General features: G+C 35.2%; 3 protein-coding genes across 3 annotated transcripts; 1 reads left to right on the top strand and 2 right to left on the bottom strand.

Annotated features, from left to right (window-relative positions):
* The first annotated feature begins 362 nt into the window (after window positions 1-362).
* Window positions 363-1,225, top strand: LOC104897231 (photosystem II core complex proteins psbY, chloroplastic). The gene has a single exon (XM_010684065.4). It carries the CDS (start codon window positions 473-475, stop codon window positions 1,085-1,087), a length of 615 nt encoding a protein of 204 aa, XP_010682367.2. The 5' UTR covers window positions 363-472; the 3' UTR covers window positions 1,088-1,225.
* A 2,701-nt stretch (window positions 1,226-3,926) lies between these two features.
* Window positions 3,927-5,855, bottom strand: LOC130591998 (ras-related protein RAB1BV-like). Its single transcript, XM_057396022.1, has 3 exons — window positions 5,650-5,855; window positions 4,352-4,424; window positions 3,927-4,163 (listed from the first exon to the last, which is right to left on the bottom strand). Exons 1-3 carry the CDS (start codon window positions 5,720-5,722, stop codon window positions 4,034-4,036), a joined length of 276 nt encoding a protein of 91 aa, XP_057252005.1. The 5' UTR covers window positions 5,723-5,855; the 3' UTR covers window positions 3,927-4,033.
* A 2,087-nt stretch (window positions 5,856-7,942) lies between these two features.
* LOC125494002 (uncharacterized) lies at window positions 7,943-12,586 on the bottom strand. Its single transcript, XM_057395804.1, has 6 exons — window positions 12,263-12,586; window positions 11,434-11,693; window positions 10,920-11,043; window positions 10,549-10,842; window positions 10,340-10,456; window positions 7,943-8,386 (listed from the first exon to the last, which is right to left on the bottom strand). Exons 1-6 carry the CDS (start codon window positions 12,584-12,586, stop codon window positions 7,943-7,945), a joined length of 1,563 nt encoding a protein of 520 aa, XP_057251787.1.
* Between the last annotated feature and the right edge of the window lies 1 nt (window position 12,587).

Below are 12,587 nucleotides of genomic sequence, written 5' to 3'. Positions count from 1 at the left end.
TTCCACCCAAAATTCATTTTTATAATTTATAACAATTAGGAATATACTATTGCAAAATACAATCACTAAGATACGACACATATATATTTTAAAATGAATGACAAATAGCAAAAAAAAAAAAACAAAAAAAAATAGACAAAAACTCCTCTTCGTTTGAGAAGGAGAAAAGGCGGCAAAGGCCAAAGAGTGAAAGAAGAAGCTGATATTTGAGGCAAGGTGATAAGAAACTAGTGGGTGGGTGGGTCATACAACATGAGGTCTAAAACTCACTCAACACAATCTAAGAGATAAGAGAAGAATCTAGAAACACCATTTCTATTGGTTCGTTTTCCCCCTTACAAACATCATTTCTATATCCCCCCAAATTTCCTCTTCACAAACCTCATTTCCTGATCATTCCTCCTCTTTTTCCATCTTTCATTCTCTCTCTTTTAAATAATAAAAAAAAACAACACTTCTTCTTCATCGTCAAATGGCAACTACTACAATGGCAACAATGGCAGTACTCAACACAAAATGTTTAACCCTCAACACCAACAAAACAACAAGTCCATCATCAATAAAGCCCACCATTCCTAAGCCCATCTCACTCTTATCAATCCAAAACCTTCCAAAGGGCCTAACATCTTCCAGCCCAAGCCCAATAATCGCCGCACCAGCACTTGCCGGAGCCATCTTCGCCACCTTGGGCTCAGTGGATCCAGCCTTAGCGGCCCAACAACTAGCTGACATAGCTGAAGGTAGTGACAACCGTGGGCTGGCCCTTTTACTGCCCATTATCCCAGCCATTGGATGGGTCCTATTTAACATCTTACAACCAGCATTAAACCAGATTAATAAGATGAGGAATGAAAAGGCCGTTATTGTTGGAGCTGGGCTTAGTGGGCTTACTTCTGCTGGGCTTTTGTTTTATACTCCTGAGGCCCAAGCTGCTAGTGAAGAGATTGCTAAGATTGCTGAAAATGCAGGAGGAAGTGATAACAGAGGGACACTTTTGTTGTTTGTTGTGTTGCCTGCGATTGGTTGGGTGCTTTTCAACATTTTGCAGCCTGCTTTGAACCAACTTAACAGGATGAGGTCTCAATAAAATTCAAGTTGGTAATTACTATATATTTATAAGCCCAAACTGTTATTATTATATTTTTCGGTAATTGTGCTGGGAAATCATTGTAATATTCTGTTTATTTTCTGGCACTATTATGTTAATTAACCCTTTTTGCCTTTATTTTGTGATTTTCTTTCCTTTTTGCTTTCTCCAAATTTTGGTGGTTCTTGCTCTTTCTTATAATCAAAAATAAAATAAATTATAATTATGCATTGCTCGTAAAGAAAAATAAGGCATAGAATTGTATTTTTTTTCAATAAGATCATTTCAAGTCTGCTATAATTATTAGAATCCTCCTTAAATGAAACTCGATTATTTATAGAATTAGAGGTGATGTCAATACCACCAGGCAATCATAGAATTATACTCTTATTTGATTCATTTAGATATATATTTTTGAAATATCAACGTTTTATAATTTTCACAAATATATAATAAAATATAATAGATGTTACACTTTCAAAATAGAAGTATATTTTGTAACAAAATAGATGTTACGCTTTCTTTTTAAGCAACAATCTCTCTCTATCTCTCTTCTATTGCATGAGTTATCTTTTTTCTTTCTCTATATCTCTCTATTTCTCTCTCTCTCTTCTCTTTAAAAAAATTGCCTAGAAAAATGTGTTTTTAAAGTGTAACATTTATATTGTTATGGAGTAAGTATTACTGATTAAAGTTTTAGCTGGACAAATGTTATATAATTAGAATGTATTTATTATAAAATCGGAACAAAGTGAATAACATTCTTTTATGTGCATTGTTGTTTGTTGCCTTCATGTTCATGATTAAAAAAATGTTCATGATATTGATAGCCTTCCCCCGTCCATCTTTAGATTGAGAAATTATACAGAGTCTGATTAGGGATGTTAATCGAGTTGAGCAGCTCGTGATTGACTCGGTCAACGCTCGACTTGAATTTGCTCGACTCGAGTTCGTGATCGACTCGAGTCCTTGACGAGTCGAGTTGAGCAAGCTCCAACTCGACTCGATAAGCTCGTGAGCAGCTCGTTAAAATTTTTTATATAAATTGTTGAAATGAGAATGAAAAAAAATATACTTTTAAAAGACCGTAAGGTAAATAAGTTGAGGGGGGGGGGGGGACAATGCATAAAACTTATCCCACATTTGTAGAAAGACAAAAAATCAAAACCTATTTAACTTTATAAAAAGATGGTGGTTTAAACAAAAGTCACACATTGGTTGAAAACTAAAAACCAAAACTTCTTTTCTTTATCAAAAGGAAAGGACACTACAAAAAAAACTACATATAAAGGCAATCTAAAATTGCATCTAAATATATATTTGTAGCCTCTAATGGTGGTTAGAACCAATTTTCTCGCTGCCTCTAATTAGTCCGTCGCTAATTATAGGTTGCCCCTAATGCCACTTTTTAGAGGCAGACAAGTTATGGTCGCTAAAGACACTTTTGTTTAGAGGCAACCATATGTCTGTCGCTAATTGTTGGTTTCCCCTAATGCCACCTTTTTTAGGCACAGAACTTATAGTGCTGCTAAAGCCACTTACATTTAGAGGCGACCATAAGCCAGTCGGTAATTATAGGTTGCCCCTAATGCCACCTTTTTGGGGCACACATGTTACATTGGTAATAAGGCCATTAATATTTAGAGGCAATCATAAGTTCGTCTCTAATTTTAAGTTGCATCTAATGCAACCATAAGTCTGTCGCTAAAGGATGTTTTTAGATGCAATTGAATTTCCACATTTTCGACAATTTTGTTGGGACTTTTTGACGCTTATAAGCATCGAAATAAAAAATTATCGACTCCCTAAAGGAGCAGCGAACATTTAGCCACTAATAATTAACGACACTCATAGGCTTCGAAAATGTTGAGGCTTCTTAGCATCATTGCAATTGAAGATGTCGCAATTTGAAGCTACTATATAGACACTTGTAAGCGTCAACATTGTCTTATTAGTACAGTAACAGTTACAAGCACGTTCTTACATCAACAAAAAAAATAACATTATAAATTAATGAAGGAAACTAGAAGTATAATCTTATTACTAACAATTTTGACGAATTGAAACAAACATTCAGAAGAGGAAATAAAATAAATAAATTAAAAATATGTAGAAATTCCATCTTCAATCGACATTCAACCTTCAGTGAATCTTCAACATAAAACTTCAACTTGAACGCAATTCAATCTGCAAATTCAACCCCAAAAAAAGATCAATAATTGCAAAATAAAAAAGAACATAAATCTGGAAATTGCAAAACTATACCAAAAATATTTGAGGCCCTTTTCTGCTCTCAATATCCTGCATTTTTTCGGAAACACACACATCAGAAACAAGATCTTAAAAAAAAGTCATATATATACAAAGAATAGATGTTAATGAGCAGCGTTTCACAGATTCAGCACCTGTGAACTGGTATCCTTCAAGTTATTTAAGAGATCCTTAAGAATGCTGATGAAGGGAGTTGCTCCAATGCCGATTCCAATGAGCAATAGAATGCCATACTTGTAATTCTGTGTTGGTGCTCCGTATGGGCCTTTGATTATTATGTGGAAAACTGCACAAGAACAAGATTACGAGGGTCAGATTATTTCTCCTTATATCCTTAATTTAGCCTTAATTCATTTCTAACTGGACTCGAATCTCTTGTACTGAACATCAGCAAAGTTGAACTGATATGCAGGAACATATTATAGTATGATTGTGAAGAGTATTATCTCACCTTGTTGGTTGAGTATCATAATCAGCCACTTGTCTGGTTTCCATTCTCATGAGCCTCCCTTTTGCTGGACGATTAGCTGGAGGTTCATGCCTGCAATTTATTACAATGGTATTGAGGATGATTGCAGGACCATTCGGAACCGAACCCACAACTATCCCTTGAGTCATGGGTAAAATCTTGTAGATAGACGAAGCCCGTGTTTCTCAAGCAATCAACTGAGCAACTCAGGAAATTGCAGAAAAAGCCAAGGGTATATCGAATACTCCAATAACACTTTTAGTGAAGAAACATGGTGTTCCTGACTTAACCATGGTTGATCTCCCTGGGATCACCCGGGTTCCAGTTCGTGGACAACTAGAAAACATTTATGAATAGATTAGGGATATTATCATGGAGTATATTACCCTAGATGAGAGTATTATATTGAATGTTCTATCAGCAACAGTAGATTTTTCAACTTGTGAATCAATAATGATGTCACAGAGTGTTGATAAAACTGGGCAAAGGTATAAAGCTTGTGTAATAAAATCTAAGGCAACTACCCAATAGTTGTTATGAAACTTGTAGTGAAAGATCCATCAGAAAAACGCAGCAGAAGGCAACTCTTACCCACACCTAGCAAACAATCAACATCAAACAGAAATACATTAGATGAATCGAAACGCATAATCCAGCCACTCAAGAATCTAAACAAAAAGATAACAACAAGCAGTAATTTATAAAGAGATCTGAATGTTTGATCCAGCACCCCAAGTATGTAAAATAACACTAGTGTATACAACAATAGAAACAAAGAGTAGAGTGCTACAATAGTCAATGCTAAGAGAACTTGAGACACTTCTCATTGGCTATCAGCCATCTGACTGGTATTGATGGAAGGACTACAAACCTAGACCAGAACCTATTTGTACCAAGTGCAAACTCCTTCCATGATCATTCATTCAAATATAAATTTGTATTTGCAATTTCATGTGCAAAGGAACAAGAACAAAAAATGCCAAAAGAACATATTCATAATCAACAAAGAAAACAAGATAGAAGTAATGTAATGGTAATGATTATCTTATCTTCCCCCTACTTCACACTCTTAAAATACACATTGGTTCAATCAAGAGTTAACAAATATTTAACTGAGCCTCAACAATATATTTGGTGATCCTTAACAATATTTAGGTAACCCTTATCAAATATCTAAAGCTTGTGTCAATATATTAGCCACTTCTCTAAAAGGCAGCGACTTCTCTAAAAGGCAGCGACTTCTCTAAAAGGCAGCGACTTAACCTTCCCAACTCATCCACACATATATTTATTTTAAAAGTTTGGTAAATCCTACATTTCACTCTAGAAGCAAAACAAGAAATGGAAGACAAATTCGCTGCAGAATACCATTAATAAGAGCAGAAACGCCTACTACTATCCATTGTAAAACTGCTTTGCAACATTGTCCTCATAACTAACAATCTTCTTAGAACTCTCCTGAGGTCAATATACTCATTCCAAATAAGGGATTGAACATAAGTAAGGACTCATATAACGTATTCAATATGCACATTAAGATAGTCACATAAAAAATTGTAAATCGAAGCTCGAAAGCAACATAATGCAACATAAATGTACGAAATCCTAAATAAACCATTAGCCATTAGGTTAAATGTGTTCACATCATATCAATTCAGCACCCAATTAAAAAAACATCAATAATATACAACAAGGTAGCAAATGAAACATGCAAATCTGCAATGAATATAGTCTGATCTAGAAAAAAAAAAACAGAAAATCAAATTTTCACAAAAATGAAACAGAAAGAAAAACGATAATCTATAAAATTAAGAAAGTTTACCGCTATCACCGATCAAGAGAAGTTTAATGAGATAATCGTAATCTGCCCTAGCCCTAGCAGGTGGAGCAGCCATGGAAATGATGTTCTTCGACCTCTAAAAAGATGAAATTGACTCTTGCTGTTATCACAAAACCTGATAAGGCTCCAGAAGGCCTGTTAGAGAAGGTTACAAATGATGATACCAGTATCAGTCTAGGGTATGTCTGCGTAAGGAACAAGATTGGGGAAGAAACGTACGAGGAAGAAGAAATGAGAAGGAAGTGAGGGGGGAGAGAGAAAACCTAGGAGAGAGAAAGAGATGAAGAAATGAAAGTTAATTAAATGAAAACCAGAATGAAAAATCAGAATGATATGAGGGCGGGGCTTTAAACTTTTGACGAAAATTTTTAAAACATTGAAGGGCGAGGGCTTTAAACATTTTTGATGAAAATTTTATAACTTCAAAACATCAAATCAGATCTCATTAAATCCTTTAAAAATAATAAGTTTTAAAAATTATTATACTTTGACCAAAGAAGTCAACTTAAATATGTAATAGGGCACAAAGGAAGTACTACTATAATTTTGTGACTCAAAAATTGTTTTAATTTAATTTTTAGCTTTGATGTCTTTTTTCCTTGTTGATAGTACAAGAGTTTCCAATGAACTAGGGGCTGGACGACCACATTTAGCTCGATTAGCGGTATGCGTATAGACAATCATGGTGGGAATTATAATTAATTATTTTATTCAAAACTCAAATTATCTATATTTTTATTATGAAATTACTCGATAATTTAGATATTATTAGATTATGGGAAACAAAACAACAAAAATTTATCTTTTTTTTTAACGCCCAACAATACAACCATCATCAGGGAGTCAGGGGCAAGAGATTCTGCCAAAATATATAACTCTTCTGTATATAAATCACTACAACAGATTGACTTTCATGTTTGCCAATACACAATTTTAACCATTAATATATCTAATTAGGTAATTTGTAAAAGTTATACAAAATTGATATTATGAATGTATTTATTAAAACAAACCGAGCAACTTTATATCATATTTTTATTTTTATATATTAAGAAAAAAAAATAGAGTCAAAGTATATATGTGAATAGTAGCTAGCAAAATCAAAGTATTACACTTAAAAAGAAACAAATGTGGTAGTTATCACTTGCAAAAATGGTAGTTATCACTGTTGGTCACTACAAGAAAAGGCCCAGTCAACGACCGCTTAAAGCCGTCGTTGATTCTCCCAAAGCCGTCGCTAATAGAAATACCGACGGCCAACGGTCGCTAACCAACTGACGTTGCAGTTTTGGTCGTTGAATTAGCAAATAGCGACCGTTTGGCCGTCGGTGGTGGATCAACGACGGTTTTCTACGTCTGATTGGCTAGCCGTCGTTAAGTATTTAGCACCTACGGTTTGGAGCCGTCGGTGTATCGACGGTGTGGGACCGCCGGTAAGTAGACGACGCTTTGAAGCTGTCGTTGTTTCACCGACGGCTCTTAACCGTCGCGGATCTCCTTAAGCCGTCGTTGCTCTGTACTTCCTTGGCAGTCATTGCTCTCTTGTTCAACGACTGGTTAGCCGTCGTTGGTTCAAGTTTAGCCGTCGTTATTTTTATTAATTACTACCTCCGTTTCTTAATAAGTGCAACATTTTCCTTATTCGGAATAGTCACAATAAGTGCAACCAAGCTCAAAATGGTAAAAAAAGTTCAATATTATTACAAATATGCCACCAAAAGCAAGAGGGGACCACAACTTTTTTGTTTCATCACTTGAATTACTCTACTTTATTGTGGTCCCAACTTTCTCTCTCTACATTCCTTGGTATTCCCCCACTTTATCTATGTTGCACTTATTAAGAAACGGAGGAAGTATATTAAATAATTTAATAATGTTTTCCAAAATTATACTTAAACCTGTATTGCACGCCAACATCGACATATACTACATTAAACATGTTCCTGCGTCGCCTCCATCGCATTCTATATTTTAAACTAAGAAATATGCAACTTAAAAATGAAATAGATTAGATTTTTGTACACAAAATACATCCCAATATCGGGAAATTTAGACACTAAATGTCTATAATTAAACAAACTACCTTAATACGCAAAATAAATCTCGGTGTCAGGAAATCGAGTGAAAGTGGAGTTCCAAAAAAATATACCGAGACATCTAAAAACAAAACTAGATATATGCCGATAAATATAGACACTAAGTGCATATATAAAATTAGACTAAGTATGAACAAACTATAAGTTAGTAATCTAGCTAGTTGTCAAAACCAAACAAACTACACTGTGGTTGGTGTCTGTGTAGCATTGTTGCCGCCACCACCAAACCCCGGGACATCCTCTGGTCTGCGTTGTGGAGAGGGTCCTGTGTTGCAACCTGAGAACAAGTGACCAAAATTAGTCATGTTCCGCATCATTTCCTGCACGAGGGCCCGGTTTGACTCTTCCAGACGTGCTGCAACCTTTGCCTCCACTTCTACCATCCGTGCAGCGACCTTGGCCTCCACCTGCGCCTCTAGCTGAGAAAAAATCGATGGCTCATATGGTTGTGAAGAGCCATCTCCTCCTCGCCCAGATGAAGAGTTGTAGTACAAATGATCTCCCTGACCTAACCCCTGCACTTTTCCTCTGTTCCTCCCACCAACTGTCTCCCAATACAACAAATCAGGGTTTGGCTGTGACCCTTGAGTGCTACAATCATCCAGCTTCTTGTTGTACGTCTCCTGCATTTGGTTAAATAATATACTCTTATGCACGCATATTCAAACAATATGGTCTAAAATGAGCAAAAACAACTTATATTTGGTTTTAACTTGCCTATATTTTGTTATTTCAATAAAAACTACAATCAAACACATTTAACTAACTATATATAGGATGTTTGAGGTGTTTTTGATTCAAACTAAGTTAAAACTACTCAAGTTCATTCATTTTCAAGCAATAGGGCCTAAAATGAGCTAAATGACCTATATTTGGTTCTAACTTGCCTATATTTTGTTATTTCAATAAAAACTAAAAACTAACACATTTAACTAAGTATATATATAGGATGTTTGAGGTGTTTATGATTCAAACTAAGTTAAAACTACTCAAGTTCATTCATTTTCAAGCAATAGGGCCTAAAATGAGCTAAATGCCTATATTTGGTTCTAACTTGCCTATATTTTGTTATTTCAATAAAAACTACAACCTAACACATTTAACTAAGTATATATAGATGTTTGAGGTGTTTATGATTCAAACTAAGTTAAAACTACTCAAGTTCATTCATTTTCAAGCAATAGGGCTAAAATGAGCTAAATGACCTATATTTGGTTCTAACTTGCCTATATTTTGTTTTCAATAAAAACTAACAACCTAACACATTTAACTAAGTATATATAGGATGTTTGAGGTGTTTATGATTCAAACTAAGTTAAAACTACTCAAGTTCATTCATTTTCAAGCAATAGGGCCTAAAATGAGCTAAATGCCTATATTTGGTTCTACGTGCCTATATTTTGTTATTTCAAAAAAAAACTACAACCTAACACATTTAACTAAGTATATATAGGATGTTTGAGGTGTTTATGATTCAAACTAAGTTAAAACTACTCAAGTTCATTCATTTTCAAGCAATAGGGCCTAAAATGAGCTAAATGCCTATATTTGGTTCTAACTTGCCTATATTTTGTTTATTCAATAAAAACTACAACTAACACATTTCTAAGTATATATAGGATTTTGAGGTGTTTATGATTCAAACTAAGTTAAAACTTACTCAAGTTCATTCATTTTCAAGCAATAGGGCCTAAAATGAGCTAAATGGCCTATATATGGTTCTAACTTGCCTATATTTTGTTATTTCAATAAAAACTACAACCTAACACATTAACTAAGTATATATAGGATGTTTGAGGTGTTTATGATTCAAACTAAGTTAAAACTACTCAAGTTCATTCATTTTCAAGCAATAGGGCCTAAAATGAGCTAAATGACCTATATTTGGTTCTAACTTGCCTATATTTTGTTCTTTCAATAAAAACAACAACCTAACACATTTAACTAAGTATATATAGGATGTTTGAGGTGTTTATGATTCAAACTAAGTTAAAACTACTCAAGTTCATTCATTTTCAAGCAATAGGGCCTAAAATGAGCTAAATGGCCTATATTTGGTTCTAACTTGCCTATATTTTGTTATTTCAATAAAAACTACAACCTAACACATTTAACTAAGTATATATAGGATGTTTGAGGTGTTTATGATTCAAAATAAGTTAAAACTACTCAAGTTCATTCATTTTCAAGCAATAGGGCCTAAAATGAGCTAAATGGCCTATATTTGGTTCTAACTTGCCTATATTTTGTTATTTCAATAAAAACTACAATCTAACACATATAACTAAGTATATATATAATGTTTGAGGTGTTTATGATTCAAACTAAGTTAAAACTACTCAAGTTCTTTCATTTTCAAGCAATAGGGCCTAAAATGAGCTAAATGACCTATATTTGGTTCTAACTTGCCTATATTTTGTTACTTCAATAAAAACTACAACCTAACACATTTAACTAAGTATATATAGGATGTTTGAGGTGTTTATGATTCAAACTAAGTTAAAACTACTCAAGTTCATTCATTTTGCAAATAAAATAGCCTATAATGACTTAAATATATGTTTAATGGTATGTACCGAAATTTGTTTTGCTCTCTTGTTTGCTGCAATCTCTCCTTTTCCAGCAACAGTTTTGAAATGAGTCTTCAGGAACAACTCGGGGGCGGTAGGGAATACTCCTCCTCTACTCTTTGCCTGTACACATTGTTGAACATAGACTTTATTTTTCACATATACAGAAAAAATCATGAAATTCAAACTAAGTAATACATATGAAACATTCTTACCATCTTTTTAGCATGTTGTGCCGCCGAGATGGAACCCTGAAAGTGCGACGGCTCAACTGGATTAGAGAGGGAACCACCTCTTCGGTTCTTCTTTGCCTTCTCAGATTTCTCGCGGAATGCGGGCTCCTGACTTTTCTTTTTCATTGTTTCATAAATGGTTTTCCCCAACCATTTTGGCCTTTCTTTAGCTTTGTTGAGCACCCAATACCGCAAGTCTCTCAAACGATTTCCAGCTTTCATCTGGTATGCTTTTCTCACTTTGTCATCTAACTCAGGATCCCATTCGTAAAGACCCTTTAACAAACATTAAAACAAGTTGTTAATAAACTAATATAATAAATTTAATTCTTCATAATTTGATTCATACATACCGTGAATGAGTTCCACCAATGCGTCTTTGTTGCATCGTCCACCTCACCGTAGTTAAACCAAGGTTCTCGAAAATGACCCTGGAAAATGTCAGTGATGGACCCGCTAACTTTGTTATCATCAAACCTGAGAAAACAAACACTTAAATTGTCAATATCATTGAAAATATAAATATTACCCGGCAAATAGACATCCACGGGAATTAGTTTATCGACCCCTCGAACAGTACTATAAGAATCGGTACTGAACATCCCCCCTGTAATTGTACATGCTCCCATAGCAATAACATATTTTGGTTCAGGCATTTGCTCATATAATCGCACTAAAGAAGGGGCCATTTTCATTGTTACAGTACCGGCTGTTAAAATTAGGTCCGCTTGTCTAGGGCTCGATCTTGGTACCAGTCCATAACGATCAAAGTCGAATCGCGAACCTATTAATGAAGCAAATTCGATGAAGCAACAACTGGTACCGTAGAGAAGCGGCCATGAATCATATATTAATTTAGAAATTTACCACAATCCAGTAGGGCTCAAAACCCTTTTTGATGCACGGTTTGACCCTTCAGCTTCCTCCCTCTGGCTGCTCGGCGTCTCCGGTACGCGGTCACCAATGTCACGTGCCTCTGAATCATCTCGTTGCGTCTCAGAGCCAAGGTTCGGGCATTCTGGAGCTCCTGGTGACTCAAAAAGCTCCTTGCGAATCAATTGCCCACGACCTTGGCTTCCACCTAAGCCATCTCGACCTCCGCGCCCCTTAGGATTAGACATGATTACCTATATAAAACAACAAATTTATAAATCATGGTGGATAATTAATCGTTAGTCTACCATCATAACAAAATATCGTCTACCATTAAAGTGAAAAAAAATCTAGCATCATTACAAAATAACAAGTAATCTTCAACAAATCATTACAAAAGTCACGAATTTTAATATAAATGGTGTTCTTAATACAAGTTATGATATACTAAAACAAATCAAAGTGAATTCCCATCCTCGCTTAGTTCATCATCACTATCGTCATCCCAAAAACCATCATCTTCATCGTCATCATCCTCGCTATCTCTAGACTCGAAACTAGACTCTTCTTCATCATCACCTGAGGGGACTTCAAATAAAATATCTTCATCATCTGCTTGAACACACTCGACATCATTACCCTCTTCATAATCGGGAATATCACTTGGATCAGAAAGAGTTGGAGTCCCAACACTTGTTTCCTGAAGGAAGTCGAAGTCAACAGGAGCATCAATCACAGACCTTGCCTTTGTCCTAAACACAGCCCACCATTGAGCACGATCTCTTTTCAAGCTTGGGTACGGTGCGAAGTATACTTGGCTAACCTGGTATGATAGCACAAAGGGATCAAACTTGGGGTATTTCTTGGTATGGTTGACTTCAACTAGCTTGTATTGATCGATGTTCATTCCCCTGACATTGTCCATCCAATTGCACTTGAATAAAATAGTGTTATATTGCCTAAGTGCACCAGTAAACTTCAATTCTATAACATCATCTAGAATCGCAAAGAAATCACTCCCTCCGTCATTAGACACACACACTCCATAATTCATGGTGGACTTGTGTTTGCTTGATCCTTGTGTTTGGAAATTGTATCCATTAACATAGTATCCACTCCAAGTGCAAACTAATGTCGAAGGACCCATT

This window comes from Beta vulgaris, chromosome 6, assembly GCF_026745355.1.
Source record: "Beta vulgaris subsp. vulgaris cultivar EL10 chromosome 6, EL10.2, whole genome shotgun sequence".
Lineage (NCBI taxonomy): Eukaryota > Viridiplantae > Streptophyta > Magnoliopsida > Caryophyllales > Amaranthaceae > Beta > Beta vulgaris.
This window is presented reverse-complemented; position numbering and strand designations above follow the sequence as displayed.